The 22,629-nt window shown below is 40.7% G+C and overlaps 2 protein-coding genes across 2 annotated transcripts; both read left to right on the top strand.

The window, feature by feature from the left end:
• Window positions 1–1,120: 1,120 nt before the first annotated feature.
• On the top strand, window positions 1,121–3,588 carry psmg3 (proteasome (prosome, macropain) assembly chaperone 3). The gene is made up of 3 exons (XM_047571966.1): window positions 1,121–1,272; window positions 2,036–2,258; window positions 3,048–3,588. The coding sequence occupies exons 2-3, from the start codon at window positions 2,046–2,048 to the stop codon at window positions 3,198–3,200; spliced, it is 366 nt and encodes a 121-aa protein (XP_047427922.1). The 5' UTR covers window positions 1,121–1,272; window positions 2,036–2,045; the 3' UTR covers window positions 3,201–3,588.
• Window positions 3,589–4,979: 1,391 nt separating this feature from the next.
• On the top strand, window positions 4,980–22,550 carry tmem184a (transmembrane protein 184a). Its single transcript, XM_047571373.1, has 9 exons — window positions 4,980–5,406; window positions 5,642–5,863; window positions 10,710–10,875; window positions 11,704–11,794; window positions 14,094–14,169; window positions 17,773–17,864; window positions 19,055–19,224; window positions 19,312–19,509; window positions 21,144–22,550. The coding sequence occupies exons 2-9, from the start codon at window positions 5,642–5,644 to the stop codon at window positions 21,371–21,373; spliced, it is 1,245 nt and encodes a 414-aa protein (XP_047427329.1). The 5' UTR covers window positions 4,980–5,406; the 3' UTR covers window positions 21,374–22,550.
• The last annotated feature ends 79 nt before the right edge of the window (window positions 22,551–22,629 follow it).

The raw sequence follows: 22,629 nt of genomic DNA, 5'->3' as shown, positions 1-22,629 counted from the left end.
CAAGGGCACAGATGGTCAGCCGGGGAGTATAGGGAGCGGGCCAACCAATTTCGTACCCACTGCTGGCTACTCAGAGTGCATAACAATTCCGCTGAGCCGGTCCTATTTGACATTGTGAATGTGTCATGTTCATAGGGATGGCTTCTTTCGAATCAGCCTGATGCAGCACTCACAGACTTCAGTGGAGCCTCATATCCACCTGAAAAAAAAAAAAGTCATGCAAGCACTTTTGCTAACAGTGAAATTTCTTCAACAGCCTGCCTCTCCACTTACTGTAAAAGCAAAAGTGACTGAAGCGGTTGGGCAGTCTGTAGCCAAAAATGGAAAGGGCCAACTAAAGTGTCCTTGTGTGTCTTACATAGTATTAGAATCTGATTTGAATGCCGTGGAATAATATTTGCAGTCTATTTCCATGCAATAAACTCCACCAGAGAGAAGATGCGCCTTTGATTATTCTACTGCCCCCCACTATCTATTCTTTTTGACTCACATAGTGCCATGGACATTTACTTTACAACCTCAACGGAAACAAAGAGTTTGTTTAGTAAGGAGTGAAAAGTAACTCTTCTCAATAAACTTTTTTAAATACACCACTGTATCATAAATAAATTAATGGAATAAAAAAGGGACTTTATCTTTTCCTTTAAAGCTCCATTGACAGCTAATTAAAAACCACACTGCCTCCATGGTTTCTTGCTTTGGAAGAGCTGTTTATGGTACCTAATATTGATTGAAATGTACCAGGCTAGAGGACCAGATTAATTTAGACTCAAGAAAAGTCACTCTTAATCATACTGTGTGAAGGTTCACTTAAATCTTCCTCACTTCATTAGAGTAATTTCTGGGAAATTACCACGCGGCATTAGCGTTTCGTCCTGAAACATAGTCACATAGAAAATTTGGTTTTAGCGTATGTATGTTGTTTATTTAGGCTGTATTTTCCTTTTCAGCCAGGGTGTACTGTATGAATTATTTGAATTGATGTCCCATTTTACTTTAAATAAATCAAGAAATATTCATAGTTATAGCATGCATTATTTTATTTTATTTTATTTTATTTTATTTTATTTTATTTTATTTTATTTTCAGTCGGAAACAAACCAGGAAGTTGAGCGACACGTCGATGTACGTCATCACGCAGCGCGCGTCCCCTAAGAAGCATTTGTTTCGGTTTGTTTTCATGGTGGAGCGTGGATGACAGCAGGCAGTTTCTGAAATTATTCAGATTTTGTGCACAATAAGGTTCAAACTGTGGAGAGGCGAAGGCACGGGGTGAGGACTTGTCAACACATACGCAGAAAAAATAGGTGCTATTTCAGATGTTGAGTTTACCACCGGAGCACGCTGTAGCCGAGTAGCCAGCGTTAGCTTCTACGTGAACAGCGTTAGGTCTGCGAGAGGTTCTCTTTGTCATCTCTGCTGGAAACCAGGGGAAATAATAGGTTTGAAAATCACTCTGTGGGTGGTGGGATATGGATTTTATTGAGGACACGGTTCTCAGATCCACCAGGCGTTCGCTCTCACTCTTACAACAGTGTGCGAGTGAGTCAGGGATTTCATTAATAGCTTTGTAGACTTAACATTTGCAGGTGGTTTTGAACTGTTAAAGTGATCTCTCGTGTGTTGTTTTGTTCCACCTGCAATCCAAAACAAACACAAATATATTCAGTTGAGATTACTTTTGACCAGCTGAATCTAACGCAGAGCACCATACATTTTTAACTAGAAGGAAAATTGTAGCGTGAGTGTTTGGAGAGCATCAGCACCAAGTATATGTACTGATTTATCAATGACTTGATCTACAGAAAATTAACCTGCTGTTAATTAAAGCCTGAGAAAGCTATTATAAAATCCCCATGTTTGTCTTGCTATGTGTAATATCTTCAGGTTTACCACAGTTGATAGAAAACTATACTTTTTAAATTGTTATCAGTTCATTTATCATCACATTTCAACACTGAGGCAACGAATGTGTCTGTCGTGTCTAATTAATAGTCTACATGTGCAGTTTTAAGTGTTTTGTTCTTCTTCCCAGGACTGAAAAAATGTCTGACACCGTCATCAAATCGAGACAAGCACGGAAAGAAGTTAATGGAATCTCGACAGAAGTCGTGTGTACAGAGTTCAGTAATTACATATTCATAGTTCTCACTCAGTACGGCAAAGTTGGGACACTGATATCCGTCACACCTGACTCCAGATCTAATGACATCAGCACCCCGACGTTCTCCACTAAAGTACTGCTGGGCAAAGACGAGGTACGCTGGATGATTTCGTTCAGATAAATATTGTGTCGGTGTGATATAGACTTATTCACAGGACGTCAGACGGGCTTGTTGGAACGCAGGGTAACTCATTTCATGCTGTGAAATGGCAGATGAGATTGGTTCTGAACTGTGCTGGCAGACTGTGGAGAAATTAGATGTGTGCAGTTGTAGAGTTCAGTGGTCTGATAAAATTTACACAAGGAAACCTATCTCATCTCTGCACGAGCATGTCATTCCCTAACAGGCATACAGTGCCGGGGAAGTATCATCAACAGAGGGGTGGATTAATAGAAAGTTTGCTTTGACAAGTTGACAAGATTTGTTATTTTAACAGACACTACCTGTATTCTCATGTAAGTTGAATAATTGCTTCAAAAGGAATGAGACAGTAGAGAGTCATCATTACACGAAGCTCTGTTATTGTCTTGGTTATTCAATTACACAGTAGCCAGATAACCTTCTCAAAAAAAAAAAAAAAATCACTGATTTAATTAAAATGACATCAAGTGATATTGTTAGATGTGCAAATGCTGCGTTCTTTAATAGAGCTTCAAAAATGAATTTGTCTTGTCTTGATTTTTGGGGTGAGGGAGCTTTTCCAGTAATTCGGCTAAGCAGAAAAGTCACATTAATTTATTTGCAGTGGCAACACAACATCGTTGCCTTCTGTTTTTCTGGCTGTGATTTGAAGATAATTCTTGATAAAACCTCGCGTGAAACCGAGGCGATACCTGTTGTGTTCAATTTTCATTAATACCTGATTTGTGTTTCTGTTTTCAGCCACTGACACACGTCTGTGCCAAAAACCTGGCGATGTTCGTGTCTCAAGAAGCTGGCAACAGGCCCGTCTTACTGGGACTCGCGCTAAAGGATTCTTCATTAGATTCAATAAAACAAATCAAAGAGATCGTCAGAAGTTGTAAAGTCTGGTAGGAGGTCAGGGAAATGGACACGAAGCCCTCGGTGACACGGTTTTCCTCTGTGTGTTTTTATACTGAAAGTCTTTCCTAAAAATAATTCAAGACAGAAATACATAAATTCATTTCTTGTTACTTCAGACAGTTCAAATATGTTCACAGAACCGTAATTCGGTGTATCTGCCTGTAAAGAAGGCTTTTTTTGCATGCCAGTGTGCTCTCAAATGCTGAAGAATGTGTGCTGAGTTACAATTCACTAAATTATGTCCTCCAGTTCCTGTTCCTGTATCACTGTATGTATTGACCTTTAATTTCTGTCTTCTGTTCATTATTTTTATATTTTAGAATTCAAATATTCAAGCCTACTTTGTGAAAATGTAGAAATAAAATTCATAACATAGCCTTGAACTGTTCACATCTGAAACTTCTTTTTCCTTTGTGGCACACTCATTTCATCTACAGTGAAGTATGGTTTGGGTTTAGGACATATTTTTCAAGTGTCTCTAATATTCCCATCACACTCTGCTGAGATCCTAAGACCTGCATTATTCGTCATTTATATTCAAGATTCAAGAATTGTCATTATGTGTGTAGATAACAAAATTTTGGGCTGGTAGCTCCTGGCTAAAGTGCACATATAAAAACAGTAGAATAAGCACTATAAAATAAAATAAATTTAAAAAAGAGCTGTACAGATACATATGAGTAAGTCAGCATGGCAGGGGGTGGGGGAGCTGTGTGTCTGTGTCAAGAGGGAGGGTGTGTGTATGTAAGGGAGTTGGGGTAATTCATTTCACAGCTATGTGGAAGAAGTTGTCTCTCAGTCTGCTGGTCGTGGTTTTGATATTTCTGTGCCTTCTCCATGAAGGGAGACGTACAGTCCATGGCCAGGGTGGGTGGAATCTACAGCAATCCTGAGTCCAATTCTGGGAGAGGACCCACCCACACACACACAATCCCCTGTGCAGTTCTTAACACCCGGGCTAAGTACTTCCTGTCCTGTGCCGTGCAGCTCCCATACCACTACTGTCACATCAAGACAGAGGACAGGTTCTATTGTGGTCCTGTAGAAGTGAATCGTCGACAGTCCAGGAAGAAGAGCCTCTGTTGGGCTTTTTTTCACCATGTGTGCAGTGTTCACAGACCTAGTCGGGTCAGATGTGATGTGGATATCCTGGAATTTGATGTCACTGACACGCTCAACCGCCTCTCATATGAAGAGGGGAGCATGCTCTGTCTTCCTGGACCTCCTATAGTTCACAGTAACCTCCATGGTCTTACTGGTGTTCAAAATAAGGTTGTTGTCTGCACCCCTCTGGTAGGTGCTGGATCTCCTCTCTATTACACAAGCAATTATATAATGTAGCAGTCCTTTTTATTCAGGTCTTCTATCACCTTGTGTACATATACACTTTTTAAGGCTGATAGTGGATTTTAAGGAAGTTTTCTCATTTGTTCATGTGACAACAAACTACTGGAGTGTACTAGGTGACATAACTATTAATTAATGTGAATACTTTCTTAAATGATCTGTGATTTGATTCTATCGATTCTATTCTATTTTATATATAATATATATATATATATATTATTTTTTTATTTTTTTACATTTCCTTGACTTGCTTACTGTCCTTAACTATATGCTGCTGTAATCTCAACTTTCCCCACGTCCGGAACAATAAAAGGGTTATTTTATCTCGTTTTACTCAGCGCTATCCCAATGATTGAATATTGTCTTGTCACGAGGCAACGTGATGACGGCATACGTGGAGGCAAGGCCACGTGACTCCTTCACCTGTTACCAACCTGTTTATCTCCGCTGCGCGTCCGCCTCGCTGCTCAAGGATACATTCAAGCCAGTCTCCACTGTTTACTCTGAAAGCTTGACTTTTTTTTATTTGCTCCCCAAAGCAAACGCTACGGGATATAGTCCTTTTTGCGGTTAATTGTAACGGTTTTTGCTTAACTTTTTTGCTTGTTTGTACTGAGTAGACTTCGACCTCGCTGGGGCACCTGCCTCAAACAAGGAAGTGTCTCCTGTTGAGTGCGACGCTAATGAATTCGACGGACCGTTTGTAAACAGCACACACCCGTTGTCTGTTGTTAAAGAAAGCGATTTTATTCTCCATGCTGGACCCTTAACGTTGCCTTTTAACAAACCTGGACTGTTTGAGGACAGTGTCATTTAAACTGGATAAAGCTGCTTCCTCCCTCTCGACAAGGTGAGCTGTTTGTTGACAGTGAAGAGGGTGCACAACGGTAATCCACTTTGAGTGGATTTCCGCATTTAAAGAATTTTTTGCCCGAGGGTAATGTTAGTAAAAGTATATTTTACCGTGTTTCAAGGACAAAATCATCCAAACTTTTGTGAAAATTCGACAGAGCTCACAGGAAAGGGGGGACTTGTACATTTTAACCTGCTTGTTTTACACTGACTTTAATCTTGTCTGTTTTCAGATGAATGCTTCTTTCGAGGACATGGACCCCTCAGCTGAAAATAGTTCAATTGTTCATCTGGATGCGCCGATACTCCCAGACAAGTCGGACATCTCCAACATGACCATCATTCGGACAAGCAACGGGTCCATCATCGAGGACGAGATGTTTTTAAACACGATGACCGCCCAGGCCCTCTCGGGCATCTTTGTCTGGTCAGCTTTACTCATAACGTGCCACCAGGTGAGTTTGCGCTACTTCACAAAAGCCTTAAATGTTTAAAACCGGATCCCCGAAGAACCAAAATCACTGCATCAGGTAGCACGAGGGTGTAACCCAGCACGCTCTGTGATGTAAATGTGTTATCAGAGATGTCGCGGACAGGGCTATCGCACCTCCCATGCCAGAGGACAGAAACCTATTCTTAAAGTCATAAAAGTTTATTACCTTACAACCTGGCACACTGAAACAAGTGCCTCACAGTGTTTTGTTCACACTTCATAATCTAGTTTGAAAGTATTACTTTATTTTCCAGGCACGTTTTCACGTCCCTTCCTCGCACGCACTCCCGCACTGCGCTGTGAGTGTTTTGTTCCTTTGACAGTGACTATCAGATTAAAATCAACTAAAATTCTCCAGCTGATTGCAGGACAGTGAATACGCAGCAAGCCGTCTCAGTACGGGGGGAAGAACGCGGCCGGGAAGTGTAAATGTCTCATCACATACCACCTTCGCCCTGAAACCATTTCATCACTGCTGTAATTTAGCGTTTCCTCTTGTGTAGGGGAGTCGCCCGCTGTGATAAATGATAGCTTATCATCACGCTTTTTATCATTTGCAGAGAATGCAGAAGGACGCTGTTTGCTATCAGCGGGGAGATCGGTTGATATTGAGATGTTGTCCTTGCTCGCTGTGGTTTTAATGTGGCTGGCAGAGTCCTCTGATTTAGTTTATGATTGTATTACCAAATATTGAATATGCATTAATTCAGCGTGCATGAAAGGCTTTCCACACCACTTTGTCATATTACAGTACCTCAATGTTTTTCCTTTATTTTAATCATCATTGTGTACATCAAAATACATCAGAACTTTGAAGGAACACATGTGGAATTTTCTAGTAAACAACTAAGTGTTAACCAGACCAGAATATTTTTTATACTAGAGCTTCTTCAAAGTGGCAACCTATTGCTTCAGTGGCAGCTTTGCACACCCTTCACACCCTGGCTTCATGAGGCGGTTTTCGTTATTAGGTGTGCCCTGCCGAGAGTGAATTTGCGGGATTACTTGACCTCTGAATGTGCTTGACGCCATCGGTTGTGTTGTGCAGAGGTTAGGATTTGCACACAGGTCTTGGTTTCACGGAAACAACAGACCATCATTGCTCCAAGAAAATCAGTAAATCTCACGAACTTTGGTTGCGTTCGCAAGTGCATTCACGAAAACCGACCAGCGCCACGATGAAACTCGCTCTCACGAGGAAAGAAAGACCCGGAGTTGCCTGTGCTGCAGAGGATAAGCATAATCTCCTGACCTAAACCAAATTGAGATAGTTTGGGATGAGTTAGACTGCAGAGAGACAGCAGGGTGCTCAACAGCTCCGCGAATTTATTCAATACTTTTGGAAAACAATCCCAGGTGACTACCTCATGAGGCTGATTGAGGTAATGCCAAGAGTGTGTTATCAAAGCTGTTATCAGAGCAAAAGGTGAATCTAAGACTGGTGTGTCTAATACTTTATTGTTTACCACATATCCCCATATGTGTTCCTTCATGGACGTGATGTAAAGACAAACAACTGAATGAAAAACACTTGAATTTATCCGGCAGTACATGGTGTAATTAATTAAAGAGTTGGCCTAAGAAACTTTATTGACATACTGCTACTCACAAACATGTTGCATCCAGTAATCCAAAACCAACCCCTGTTTGGGGATTTGTGACTCAATATCCAGCAAATTGGTTTCTATCTTTTTAATATACTTTGGCGAAACACTTGTCTCTGCAAGACATTTTAATTGAACAAATAAATGGAAAGTACTCCGCAGGGGGCGCGGAGCGCATTTGCAACAGGCATCTTTTGCGCCACACAGGGAATGAAATGGTCTGCAGGACTAGTGTTGCAATGCTGCCGGTGTTTCATCTGACTCGGCTCTGGAGGATTGCTATAGACTCTTAAACTCACAGTGTGAATACTAAACAAAGACAGACAATGACCTCAGATCCTCTTTGCTGTAATATTGCCAATGCTTTGCAAGCTAGCAGTCGGTGGAGTGTGGCTCAATTTTGTGGGCTTATTGGTCCCTTTGCAACTTGAAGCATTAGGGATTAAGAGCAGCAGACTGGTCTCTGTTATGTTGTGCACACGATGCTTTCAAATTGATTTCTGGGTTTGGTTTTCAATGTTTTGTGTTCGTGTGCTCTTAAATCTACTGTCAGAGTAGAAATAATTCATTATTCAGCTATGATTTACTGTCAGGTCATCGTTACGGAGTCAGGGGGGACATTGTTTTTTCTCTCCTTTAAGCTACAATCTACAAAAAGACCAAACACATCACACCCCAATCTCACAGTAATCACACTTTAATGTGCGTAGTGTCATGGGCATTTAAATAGGGCGCATCTGTCAAGTATGGGGTCTGGATGTAGTTGTAGCCCGCGGATATTTATAAAATTTAACAACATTTCTGACACTTTGAGGCTGTTTCACATTTAAAATGTTGCACGATGACATGCTACCGCAGGAATATGTTACTATAAACAACATTTTTAACTACAAAATAATAACAACTTTAACCTAGTGCAGTGCCATTATTTAAGTTTTCATAGATGTGTAACACAATGACGGAACCGGATTTATATTGCTTGCAGGATGTTTTGGGTAATTTTATGCGGGGAACACACTTGTTGGGGAAACGGCCATCATTTTAATAATTAGTTAATATGTAAGTTATTCTTTAAATTAACTGGATAATTGATAGTTTATTTATTTATTTAAAAAAACGTGAATCACATTTAGCATATTTACTGTCAGCTCTTGCCTCAGCTGGTTAATTTTAGCCAGCTTTTATTAATATTACAAACTCGTATTACATGTAGTTGATGGTTGGATTGGTTCTTAAAGTGTCGTAATTATTACGTTGCACAGTTGAGCTGGGAGTGATTCCTTGGATTAGACGGTTATTTGATCAGTGTGTCATAAGCATCTTTGTGGATTGAGAAACATTTGGTTGGATAGTCTTATGAAGAATGAGTCATCAGGTGTTACTAGAAAAGGATTGGCATCATCTGCTAAGTGTTGAAGAGATCCTATGAATGTTGTTATCTTGGTGAGACTTTGACTTTGAGTAACAAACGGCTCCTCCATATTTCCTAATGGCTTTGTTGTTGTTGTGTTGTTGTTGTCTTGTTAACTTTGGTTGTATTACTCATTGTGATAACGTTACGTTCCCGGAGATGCCCTGAATGAACCAGTTCAATAGAGCCTACAAACAAGTTTCTGTGTACTGATGTATAGATAAGATATAGATTGTGCTTATTTGTTTTGTTCTATTTTTGTTTTGTTTTTTATTGTTAAAATAGAAAAACCGGTCATTTCTCAGCCCGATTTGTAGTGTTGTACCTTTTGGTGTTAATTCAACAGTTTGTATGTGACATATTGGTGCAAACAAATACTAAAGGTCACTGAAAAGGAGGGTAATGTTGTCAGGTGTGCTACTTTTCCTTTTCCACATGGGATGGTTGTATACGTGCCTCTGTGTGTTCAAACTGAAGGTTAAGACCTTTTGTCAGTGCGCACAAGTCTACTCGCCGCTCTCATAGTCTGCCTCGGTATGTCAAGTCAGAGCTGTTACAAGATAAGGTGTGGTCGCGAAATTAGAAGCATGAATGTTCTGGGAGGCTGTTACAGTGGGAGTTGGGTAATCTCTCTTTATTGTAGAAAGATCGCCACCGCCTTTCATAGTGGCAGGCAGAACAGTCATTGCAGGATAAAACGTGGAGATAAATTATTACTCATATTTTTTCTAACTTTACCAAGGGTGTCTGATGAATGGAAAGAGCTGATGCTTAACCAAAAAGCTGCACATTATAAAGCCATTTCATGAGGGCGAGTTGTATTATGTTTGTTATCAGTATACTGTGGCAAGTCAATTGCCTTGTTTTCCTTTGTACTTGACCATAAATTGGGATCTGACCTTCATCCAAGTAACAAGTGTGGAGGAACACAACGTGCTTAAGCTAATGAAAAACAAGGAATTATATTGAAGTTAAGCTTTCGAAGGTGAGAGCCCAGGTTTAGGGAGAGTAACGTCCGTTCTAAATCGTATGCATTTATAGACAACCTGTTTAACATGTGGATTCATCGGTGTATAAAGTCCTCGAGATTACTTTGCGAAGCTTCCCAGCTTTATTTATGGAAATGCAGTTTTCCATCATAGGTCTTGTGAATGTGTTTTTTTTATGAGCGGATTGTCCCCGTGAGTCGTCTCCAATCTCGTTTCATTGACTGGACTCCAGGTTTGCCAAGTGCTGACTCCACTGTGCTGGTGTTGAAGTTATGAGCTTTGAGATTCACACGCTTTTTCCAATATGCACCGTGAATGTTTGATTTTTTTGACGTTAGAGGTTTTTATTCTTTTTCATTAATCAATACTATATCTGAGAAGCAATTAATTGAAATTCAAATGTATTCTGCTTCTGTCTTTGCAGCATTTTCTGTCTAGTTTTATGTCTGTGTAGGTTGAAAATCTTTTGTTTTGGACTGTTAAAACATCTGAAGATATCACTGTGGGTGGTTCTATAATTTATAGACATCTCGAATAACACTTCTAGGAAATAATGTGCATGTTAATGACTAATAAAAGTGATCATTAAGGCCTTACTGAAGTCATATTACCTCTTTCTTGTCTGTCTCTTCTTTTGTTACTCAGTAAAAGCAGGCTCCTCTTTCTCTGGCATTAACACGTAGGCAACAGTGCATCATTTCAATCTCATAAGTAGAAGTGAAGTTTAATGGCTATTTAATTTATAACCATATGCTTCTGTATCATCGCTGGCTCATTTTTCTTCTTGTACTGTTTTCGTCTTAGATCTACACGCACCTTCGGTCCTACAGTATCCCCAACGAGCAGCGCTACATCATCCGCATCCTGTTCATTGTTCCAGTTTATGCCTTTGATTCCTGGCTCAGCCTCCTTTTCATCAGCAACAACCAGTACTACGTGTATTTTGATTCAGTGCGAGACTGTTATGAAGGTAAGTGAAGACCCCTCTCGCAAGCCCTGGTAGTCTGGTAGCGGCCCTAGTTTCCCCCTGCCCCCATTCTTTAGATTACTGCGAGCAACCGAAAGACAAGAAAGTGACCGAACTAGTTTCTCCGCACCAGTCATTTGTTCCCGTGTATGTAGACCTCATTATTCGAGGTGTTACGTTTCTAGAAGCATCTATTTTTCATGCTCGTGTTCATAGTGTTTGCTTTGAGGAAAGAAAAAAAACAAAAAAACATGCAAAATGTATTTTTTTACAGCAGTTTTCAGTCTTTAAATTGAATGTAAACCTTGTTGTCTAGAATGTGGTTTAATTGCTTTTGCTCAGTGTAAGTTTTAAGACTAAAGCACTTCACTAGTGGCAAAGGTGAATATGCAAAATGGATTACAAGTCGTTTGAGAAAGGAGAAAATAGGAAATACATTATTCAGGAGATTAGTTTCCAGTTTGCGGGCCAATTTAGTGGCTGATTGATAGCGCTGTGCATCAGAAAGCAGCGAGACTGGAATACCACCACCAGCGGCTACGGCTAAAACATAATGAACCTTCTCTTGACTGGCCACCATCTGCATTAGCTCTATTTAATCCTTCCTTAAATAGCGACAGAGGATTAGGCAGGGATTTCCAAGACACAGAACCCTCAGAAGCGCCTTAATGTAAAGACTGAAACAGTTAATGTTCCAAAATGTAGGACTAATTATTTTTTTATCGCACATGAGTTTTTTTCCCTTAAATAGTTTGAACTTATAGGTGAAGTTATACTTTATTCTACAGTTAAATCCTTGCTATAAAATGTGTCTTCCTTATTGTTTTCCAGCCTTTGTCATTTACAATTTCCTGAGCCTGTCCTTTGAGTATCTGGGAGGAGAGAGTGCGATCATGTCAGAGATTCGAGGGAAGCCCATACAGTGAGTACTCCTGGTCCAGTGAATGCATGTACTGACTCAGATTGCCTAAATATATTTTATTTGTGATCATAAAATTTGCAAGGTACATTTTGCAGCATTTAGTTAGCATTCAGTTTGAACATAACTGTGAAAGTGCTGCCATTAAACCATTGTGTTGTTCATAGGTGAAAGTTTCCTTTATCTCTGATCTTTTGCCCAGTGTTTATAGGCTTTGTTTAACAGCTTACTGACAGAACAAGTATTCTTTGCCAGGTCCATAAGACATGAGGCCACAGGTCTTCAACTGGGGGCCCACGACCCCCGCAGGGGGGTGGCAAAGTCTTTGGTTGATTAGACATTTTTTTTTTTTTTTTTTTTTATTTCCCCCCACAATTTTGCCCCATAAAATTTACATTTCTTTGAATACACATTAACAAAAATCCTAACATATTTTAGTACGTTAGTATTTAACTATGTTTAAAGTTAAAACTGTTCAGAAAATTATTTTATATATATATAAAATTGACAGATAAGCAGGTTTTAACTTTAAACAGAGGCTTTGATTGAATAAATAAAAAATATATTTATATATTATATATATATTTGAACCTGTGTTTTATTTGAATAGGTTACTTTTGAATGCAAAACAATAATAATAATAATGTGTGTTTATGAATAGAACTAGTTTAATATAGAACACATATAGTAGGTAGGGGGTCCCTACCTTATCTCTGCATCAGTTTGGGCTCCTTGGCCTGAAAAATGTTGAAGACCCCTTATGTTAGGCTCTAATGTGGAGATGAGACATATTGTTCTTCATTTTTGCAGGTCCTTTGGGATGTTTATAGACATCCAGTTTATTTAGTCTGGAGTCTGGAAGACTCAACAAATTCTTTTTACTTTATCTCAACAATAACACAAAGCCTATTTTTACCAAGTACAAACTTAACTGATGCTACTAAAGTTCAGTTTGAGTATGAACCATGGTCTATAGTCTACTTCGTTTAAAAGTCGTTTAAAATATTACAGTGACGCATTGAACCTTATTAATGTGGCAGCTTTGTACTACACACATGTAATGTGCCATGTTCTGATTAATAAACTACATTAAATGTGAAGTGCTTTAAAATGCTTCTCAGATGGAGTCAGGAGTCACAGCAGAGCACGGTGAAGGCTGCTTTCACTCAGCATGCAAATCACCCTATTCCCTATTCCCTATTTGAATTTGTTGTGACTGAATGTCCGTCCTCTTATTTGCAAGTGATCAGGTTGCATTTTATTGACTGGACATGTGTTGGCAGAGTTTAAAAAGTACAAAGACAATTGCGGACACAATAAAAAATATCCAGATAATGTTGGTGCCGTACCTTTGTAAGGGTTAAGATTTGTGCCAGTCGTTCCTTAGTCTACAACGTCGAACTGAAACTTTCGCCTGTAAAGCACTGAGTAATCTTGCTGTATTATTAAATTGCTATAAATAAACTTGCGCAACAGCCTGATGGTTGAGAGCATGAGGAGCGGCTAAAGTGCTCTGAACAGCACCCCCGGGGTGTCAGGCTGAAGGGTGCTCTGTAGCTGGGGCTGATTGTGTCTTGAACAGGGATGAGTTCAGTCCTAATCTCTCTCTCTCTCTCTGCTGCTGATAATGTTCAGCCATACAGAGCCCAGTCTTGCTCAACAGTTGTATTTATTCCATCTGCTTTTCCTGCACCTTAAAATGTCACCTAAACACCACCACCACCATGCAATATGATGATAATACTAATAATTACCAGTGATTCACCTGTATACACTGAAACAAGAACCTCTTCCAGAAAAGCTCTTCTTATTATTGTCCAACCTGCCATATTTTCCATCAGTGATCAAAGTATTATCATTCTCAACGAGAAAAGAAGTTGAGCAAAAGAAACGTGCAGGGCTCAACAGCATTTTACAGTATAATAAGTGTAACTGGCTTTTGAGATTTTAAGCTGTGAATGAATTATCCCATCTTATTTTCTGCCTGTCGGGTCCAATTAAACGTCAAGAAGGAAAGCAAAGCTCCGTTTCCCAGAGTTTTAGGCGTCATCTTCAAACCCAAAGATAATCATCAACACGCGAATTGAATTTGTGCTTGAATAATTACTCAGATAATAAATAGGTTGTCATAATATTCGCTGATTAATGTTGTTGGACTGTTTAATTCATCAGCCATTTGACATTTCTCTCACTCATCATCCTATTTTTCCTGTCACTCCTTCCACATATGGTGTTTCCGTTGCTAAATATAACTTTCTGATCCGGCAGACATGTGACTCATCACTTCCTGTTGCCTTCACAGGTCAAGCTGTCTGTATGGTACCTGCTGCCTCAGTGGGATGAGCTACTCCATCGGCTTTTTGAGATTCTGCAAGCAGGTGAGTGCCAGTCATCCTCTTATCTCTGCTCCAGAGTTGCTCACCCTGACCACTGAATTCCTCATGAGCATTTAAAATACATCAAATTAAAAACAAACTATACTTGCTATTCGGCCCAGATCTCTAGACTGCTTAAAAATTACAGCGGTTATAAAATGACAGCTGTTATAATTGGCTGTGTGCTTTTCTGGGGATAACATCCAACACAAAAAGCAATTGAGGCCAGGTGAAAGCAGCTTGATAATAAACACAGAGAGATGATATGAGCTGTCAGCGCACAGCTTCCTCCCAGTGTCTTGGGACGCTGCACAAGCTCCCAGTCTAACACTGATGGATATTGGAAGTGAGAGTTATGGCTTCAAAACAAAATACATGGCGAAATGAACAATTTCTTCTCGCAAGAGGCAAGTGATAAACACTATGTGTCTTGACAGGAACCCTACGCGTTTTAAAAGGAAAACCTCGCGAGTTTCCTTTGCTGGCATATCTGTAAGGAATAAATTAGATTTTTCTATGACAGAACTATTAAAGATTTTAAATGGATGTGTTTTTATTTATTTATTTATTGGGTTTATGTAGCAAAAGTTCTAATCACAAAGTTTTCCCCTTTTAAAAATCCGTATTAGCATTCGCTGAAGATAACTTTTTAGGAGTCAGTATGTCAAACACTTCAGGAATTCTTAAATGTTATTTCGCAGGTAGAGGCTGAAATGAAGGGAGGGGCAACTGATTTCCAAATGATGAACTGCTGCAATACATGTTAATGGATTTCATCTGAATAACCATAGCGCTCCATATACAGCGCTGCTTAGCAGTATTTGCATTGAGTTTTCTACATTTCTGCATAAAAATGATTCAAAATATTTGCAGAATCTAATGAAATGGAAATAATTTACTTTGGTGTTTGTCTGCTCAAGAAAATGAACCATGTGTACATATCTGTGAGGTACAGAATACTGCGCAGCAGTATTAGCAAACTTTCTATTGGATTAAGGTCAGGGTGACTTGGCCATTCCAAAATATGTGTTTTGTTCTTCTTTTGTAGAACCACTTGAGTGCTTGGTGTTGTTCTCTCGCTCCATTAACGAGTTTCTGTTAAGATTTAGCAAACTCTTAGATGTCCTGACAATTTGTTTAGGAATTTGTTGGTATAAGTTAGAATTCATTGGTCCATCAATGACTGCAAGCCGTCCTGACCTGCCTGTAAAGACATTACCACCCCCACGTTCTGATGCTAGGATGCAGTTGTTTAATCTCCAAACATGTTCATCAAAGATGCTGCAGACAGGCAGAAATTTTAGGAGAGCAATGTCTCTATCCTTTCCACTCTGATGCAAACACCGTGGCTGTTCAATGATCTCCTGACAGTGGACTCATTAGCCAATATATTTTTTTGACTGAAAACATTTCTGAGCAGAGGGACTCTAATTTAGCCTTAAAATGAGGTGCACTTAGTTTACACCTCATAGGTATGTATTATTGGGTCATTTTTAGTTGGTGAGAGGGAGGTAAAAACATTAAAAGTCTTCGCACATTACAGAGCTTCAGTGTGTCATTAGAAGAGGGCTTAACAAACATTTCGCCGATATGGGAAAATAGTCTTGAGTTATGGTGGTTCTTGATGATAAAGATCCTCAACAATCTTTTGACATTTTAGATTTAAGCAGTTTACCAATTTACCAAGTCATTTTCTTACAACAGGACACATGTAAATTCCTGTGGACCTAAAGTGTAGCTGTCGTGTTGCTGACACCTGTATTGTATCCAAATTAATAAACAATAATACAGCAATAGCAACTAGAATCAGAGAATGAGAATGTGGATTATTTTATATTATATTATATTTTTATCACAGCAGTATATATGAAAAGACAATGTAATGTTACAGAGTCAATAGTCTCTCTTTTGATGATGACTTTATGGAGAATTCTTAGATCAATCTGCAGCTTCCCTTCACTCTTTGGAGCTTTATTACTTCTTCTACTTTTTACTTTGATATCTTATACTTTCACACTGCAACAATCACACTACAGCAAGCAGACACAGGGATTAACTGATTAGAATAAGAAAATATTTATAGCAACTTAAAACTGAAGACTGAATATTTACACACCAACTGTATGCTGATGTTGCTCCATTACTGTTGGATGTTGGAGTGTTGTCAGTGGTGTGTTCACATTTTTCTTTTACTGAACCGCCCCAGTGGGGTAGAAAGAGGAAGAAATTCAAAACCAGGAAGAAGAAATTTAGAGCGGGAAGAACAGACAGTGTTTACAGGAAAAATATTCTTGATGTTGAGCATAAATGCAAGAGTGAAGTAACAGGAAAATGCTTCAGGTCACCTCAAGCTGTGAGTTTCTGTAAAACATCATTTAATAATCTCCTAGAAAACTACAAAGTTAGAAAAGTCAAATCACAGATTTTTGTACTTTCACAAAACCAAGACCTTGGATTTGCTTGGAGTCAAGCTGCTGATAAAGAATTCTGGTGACGCTCATCCTCTTATCTTTTGTTTGCATCATGCGGTGTACTCTGACACATGGTGTTAAAGTCTGTGGCTAGAGAGTCTAGGTTGCGCGGAGGCAGTTACCGACTAAATGAATTTGAGGCGGAAACCACACTGACTTCTAATCCACTGCCACTACAGACGTGCATTGTGTTGAATATCAGGAAGTACGATGCCAGATGAGTTTCTGTGAGGATATTCAGAGTGACTGAGCTGGCACCAGAACAGGCACGGGCCGAGTAAAGACTGTCAGTACTGAGAGCTTCCAAGCAAATCAGTCGTTTTCTAAATGATCACCGATGCCTTTTTTTTGCCAAGCCCACCACCACCCCAGGTCTTTCTAAAGAGCTGCCCTCTGGCTAATTGAGTTTAACACTTCTGCTCTGTTGCTTTCAAATGCGGTAGTGACAGGAGTTCAGAGCAGACTATGTCAGACTGGTTCTTTCAGGCTTCAGTACACAACACAGAGGACACCTGTCCTCCAGTCTTCTACCCTGTCCCCACCCACATCAGTATGACGACATCAATATCCTGTCATTTACTTTAATTGTCTGAGGGATACATTGCCTGCATACAGCTACTTAACCTAAGACATTTCAACAATAAATTTGGGTTTCTTGCTGACCTAGCTTAGCTTGAAGGCTGAAAACGTTTAAGTTGCACAGAAATTTTAAAAAAATCGTTTTGCTGCTCCATGAGGGCTTTGTCCTGGACGGCTGTTTGCCTTTGGCCAATTGCCGGGCAACCTGAGAGATTCCAGGAAGTCACTGCTCACCGCCAACCACAGTCCAACCGATAACTCCTCATAAAATTGCAAATTACTTATTAGTGACCTTTAGTCGAACTGGAAGGTGCGGTTTGATATTTTTAGACAGGCTAGCTGGCCATGTTGTCAAACCATTCTATTAAGTAACAAGTTGGTGTGCAGTGTCACACAGTTAACAGCTCTGATAATCAAGGTGACAAATCACAAAGATATCGCGGCACCTTGCAGTCTGTGATCTTTTCCGTCTAATTCCACGCACAAACAGATTCCGACATCCCCCGCAGTGACCCCCCGCCTGTTGTCTCCCTCTGAATTGTTATGTCTTCTCCAGGCGACGCTCCAGTTCTGCGTTGTCAAGCCCATCATGGCAGTCATCACCATCATCCTGCAGGCCTTTGGCAAATATCACGACGGAGATTTCAAGTGAGCAGCGCACCTCTCTTTGCATTTCATTCGCTACATGTCATTGCCATGAGGCTTGTTTGCCGTTTATGTGCACATGGAAACAATTTGGAGACGGAGATAATTATATCACCTCCTCGCAGTCTGCGTGATGAAAATGTTGGGATTTATTTCAGGCGGCATGCGAAGGGTTCGAACCTCGCAAGTTCTCTATTGCATATCGTCCCAGTTGTGTCACTGCCATAGCTACTATAACAGCGTCCTGGGTGCTGTTTGTATTGCAACTAGTAATTCAAAAGTACAGAGTTAAAAAGAATTCGCTTAGAACTTTCCCCAAATGTAGCAAAGGTTTAAAAATGAGGCCTCTTAATTCTTATTATGTTCCACTTGGTGAAGATCATTATTCTGAGGGTTTTGTATGTGAAGTGCTACGGAGCTTCAGGAGAAATTGCAGGCTGACAAATTAAATCAAGGTGTTATTTCTGTGCTCCGGATGAGTCTGCAAGTGTCTCACCAGAATAAGGAGAGGGTTGTTCAATAAAATTGACTTTAGTGTGTAATGAAAAGCTGTTAAAATCTACAGCTCATAAAAATAAAATCTGCCTGACTTATTTTCAGGTGCCCTTCTCCGCGTGTCCGATTAGTTTCTGAAGATTCAGCTGCGGCGACGCTTCAAGTTCAACGAGGTCCTCACGCAGACGTTTCCGTTCGCCTTTGTATCGTCACCCCCTTATTGTCACGCTAAAGGATCGACTTAATGCGATTCTTCCTCTTATTTCTCCATATGCTTCAAGAGGAAAATTAGCAGGCAGAAATTACTGTCATTTTTCATGTCTTTATTTAAGCGCTGCGGCGAGACCGCGATGAGATTGTTTACTTATACGCTTTCAGCCAACCATGTACTCCATACGGCACCGGAGTAATTAGTGTAGTCACAGCTGAGTCCTCAGAGAGGCTCTCTGGAATGCAAAAAGGGGATAAAGGCAGGCTGACAATCAAATAGAGATGTCTGTGGATGCATCCTGGAAATAAGAAGGCCACGCACAAACAAGCTTGAACTTCTCGTTCAAAGGAGACGACGAAAAGGCTGGCGGAAGCGTCGTCATGTTTACGCTGCGCGCTTTCTTGGAGTCAAAACAAGAACAAGTAATCAAAAGCCTTTACATGGAAATGTGGATGACATAAGTTTGTGAATCTTTATTTCCGTGCAGTGTTAACGGAGGATACCTGTACATCACAATCATCTACAACTTCTCAGTCAGCCTGGCCCTCTACGCCCTCTTCCTGTTCTACTTCGCGACAAGCGACCTGCTCAGGCCGTACGAGCCGGTGCTCAAATTCCTCACGATCAAGTCTGTCATCTTCCTATCTTTCTGGCAAGGTAAGCTCATCCCTCTTCTTTTTTTTTTCCCCCCCTCTTCATTCCCGCAGCGTAAAATCGATAGTGAAACTGCGTCTTCTTTTGTAGGGATGGTCCTCGCCATCTTGGAGCGCTGCGGCGTCATTCCCAACGCCCTCTTCATCGACGGGCAGGAGGTCGGCGCGGGCACCGTGGCGGCGGGCTGGCAGAACTTCATCATCTGCATTGAAATGTTCTTCGCCGCCATAGCCCTCCTGTACGCCTTCCCCTGCACCGTCTACCAGGAGAAGAAAAATGAAGTGCCAGGTGAGCGATGCGGTCGGCGCCGAGAGCCCCGACAAGCAGCTGAACTCATCGTTAGCTTTCGTCCTCGCCTTGGAAATCTGTTGACCTGCTCTGAGGCTAATTGCCCTTCTCCCCTGTAGAATAAGCACTGACACGGGGCTTGAAAGTGTTAGACTCGCAGTAATTGCACTGCCCCGTAGCTGTAGACCAACCATTTAGACAAGTTCGATTTTTTTTTTTTTCCATGCAGCTCCTCTATTGAAATGTCTGTATATTTACTCATTTGAACTTCAACGCAGCGCAGTGTTGGTTTGAGGAAACATAAAGAGATCATTTAGAAGAAAAGAGGAGATTTAATTATGTAACAAAAGCTTGTGAGAGGAAGTATTTTGGCAGTCAATTCAGATGACAGGTAAGATCACAGAGTGGAGTCTTGGATGAAGGTGATAGTTCTAGACGCTGGAGCTGGTGGAGACTTGGGTTGAGACCTCCTGTACGACCAGGACAGAGGAGTGCAGACACTGTGAAGTGCTGAGTGAAAGAAGTTCAATAAATTTGGGACTGATTGCCTCCGAGAACTATAAAAGATGATTGGATCCGAGAGGTGACGCTGAAGCTGAGAGTGAATTCATTTTGACAGCGTGGGAAAGTGGAGGTGATGAGAAGCGTGCAGCAGCTGAAGCAGCCTGAACTGATGGTGGAGGAGTCACGTCAGAACGTGTGAACAGATGTTCAAACAAACCATTAATCATCTTCTCCTCCAAAGTGAACGTCAAGTCCGAAATTTCCTTTTGTGTATGTCTTTATTGCCCCAGTCACCTAGTTCCCTCTTGTAAGTGAACGTTTGCCCAGTACATTAACGTCCCCTCGGGTGTTGATATGTGTCATAGCAGAGGCTGCTTCACCTTTGGTTTAATGTTCCTGTGGAGCAGCACGCTGAGAGGAGGAGCTCACTAGACCATGTCTAACTGCCCTGCAGCCTCCCCGACCCCACCTTGCCCTTCTCTCCGCCGCCTCCATAAGCCGATCCAGACAGCACCGCCAGTGACCCTGAAAAAGGAGGCTGTGGACGTCTGCTGGCTCCCTCTATCTCTCTCCCCTTTTTTTTTTTTTTCATTTTTCTCGCTTTGCTTGCTTCGGACGTAAGTTTAGTTCTGGAGTAAATTCGGCCTCGCTCACAGCTGGGCTCTCAGGGAACATCGGCAGAAAGAGCATCGTAATTCTTTTCAGTCCATTTATTGAGCAACGATAAAAGGATATATCACGCCAGGGTTTTTTTTTTTTTTCTTTTTTCTATGTTACTATCACATCACTATCGCATTTTAACTAAAGCCTTAGTGGGAAGAAACCATATTGACCATTTAACTGCCTTGAAAACACTCGACGTCTCCTGGAAAAGTGTCGTTTTTACTGTGATCATATTTTAGTTTCTACTTGATTTCCACTGCGTTCACTTCTTGATTTCAAAAACTGTGGTTAGAGCCAGGCAGTAAAAAGGAATATGTGTTAACAGTCTTAATTTAAACTTAACTTTCAATAAATAATTCTTTGTAGTCTTCACGTTAAATCCCCTGTTTTGTTTTGAGGGATTAAAAGCTGCATTCATGTTTCTGTCTGACCACCACCGTGCTTTTGTTTCTGTGTCGTTCGTGCAGAGAACATCCCCCCGATGCACAGCATCTCCAGCGGCCTGAAGGAAACCATAAACCCGGGGGACATGGTGCAGGACGCCATCCACAACTTCTCCCCAGCCTACCAGCAGTACACGCAGCAGTCCACGCAGGAGGTGTCCCAGCCCGCCACCAACGGGAAAGTGGCCACAGGCAACAAGACCTCCCGCAAGTCTGACAAAATCATGCTGATCACATCTGACGATGAGTTCTAGGCTCGTTTCCAGCGGGACCCAGGTGTTTGTGGCCTCACCGCTTTATCTCTGACCCTCTGGGGAAGCAGCTTTATAGCTTTACAGAGCTGGATTCATTTTATTTCCCCAGTATTTAAGACGAACTGCTCTCTTCTGTCTTGTTCTGTTGATAAATTAAGCCGAAAGAGGAAGATGAAAGTTAAAATCGATAGCTCAGCAGTCAGAGAACTGATCAGTCCTCCATCTTGGCTGTAATAATTTCACGAAAATACATTTCACATTCGCTGGAGTTTCTCTAAATCAAGCTGCTGGAATGTTCTGCTGTGGTCCTGATGCCGATTCCGCCACCGCGCGCGCTCTCTGAAGTGCGGTCCCTTTGATTCATGCCACTTTCAGAAAGGAGATGATTAATGCGAGACTCCAGGTAGGAAGCAGGGAAGCCAGCGACGACGAGGAACGCCACTTCGCTTTTTCTTGTTTGAAGTATTTGCTGATCACCGCTCTGCAAAGCTACCTGACGGATGGAAGGATCTGCTCAAAGACGCATTCGTTTTGGAGCAAGAGTTTCAAACCGCAGACTGCACTTCACAATCCTTCGTACCTACGGGAGCATAAACTGTCTCCTGCAAAGTCGGACTTCTGTGGTTCTCATTCATTTTCCCAACATGCTGACGAGTGTAAAGCAGTGCAATGAAACACATTCTAACTACTCATTTTTTTTGCTTTTTCTTTGCACATTGAAAATCTTTTTTTTTTTTTTTTCAGAGCTCTTTGTGATTAACATGTCACATCCCTATTAATATTATGAGTCCCGTCTTCCAGGGATTATGAAATATGTACAAAATTTGACTGGTGTAAATTGTGGTGTATGATACGTTGTATTTGTGTAAAGATTTAGATTGTTAATTGGGAAGATCTTATTTATTGTTGCTCAGGCCTAGTTAGACCAAAACACTTTGAAGAAACTTTTGGCAGTTTCTCATCTTTTGTTTTTCCACTAGAGATGTTGTGTAATTTTTTTTATATTTCAGGTCCCAGTTTGTTTAATTTTTATGCCCTCTTGTGCCAATGATAGCTGTCTTTCTGAGAAAACAGAAATTATTTTACGGTTGGGTACAAAGATATTCAAGGAAAAAAAAGTTGCGTGTTTTTGTCTTGTTTGGCAATAACTCCCAATAAAATAACTGTTTTGCGTTAATCACTCACATGCTGAAGTTTGTAGTAAGAGGGAAAAAACTACACATATTTAAAGCTATTAAAACACAGTAGAACTATTT

This window comes from Mugil cephalus, chromosome 20 (genome assembly GCF_022458985.1).
Source record: "Mugil cephalus isolate CIBA_MC_2020 chromosome 20, CIBA_Mcephalus_1.1, whole genome shotgun sequence".
NCBI classification, from domain to species: Eukaryota; Metazoa; Chordata; class Actinopteri; order Mugiliformes; family Mugilidae; genus Mugil; species Mugil cephalus.
The sequence above is the reverse complement of the archived record's forward strand: the minus strand, read 5'-3'. Positions and strand labels throughout refer to the sequence as shown.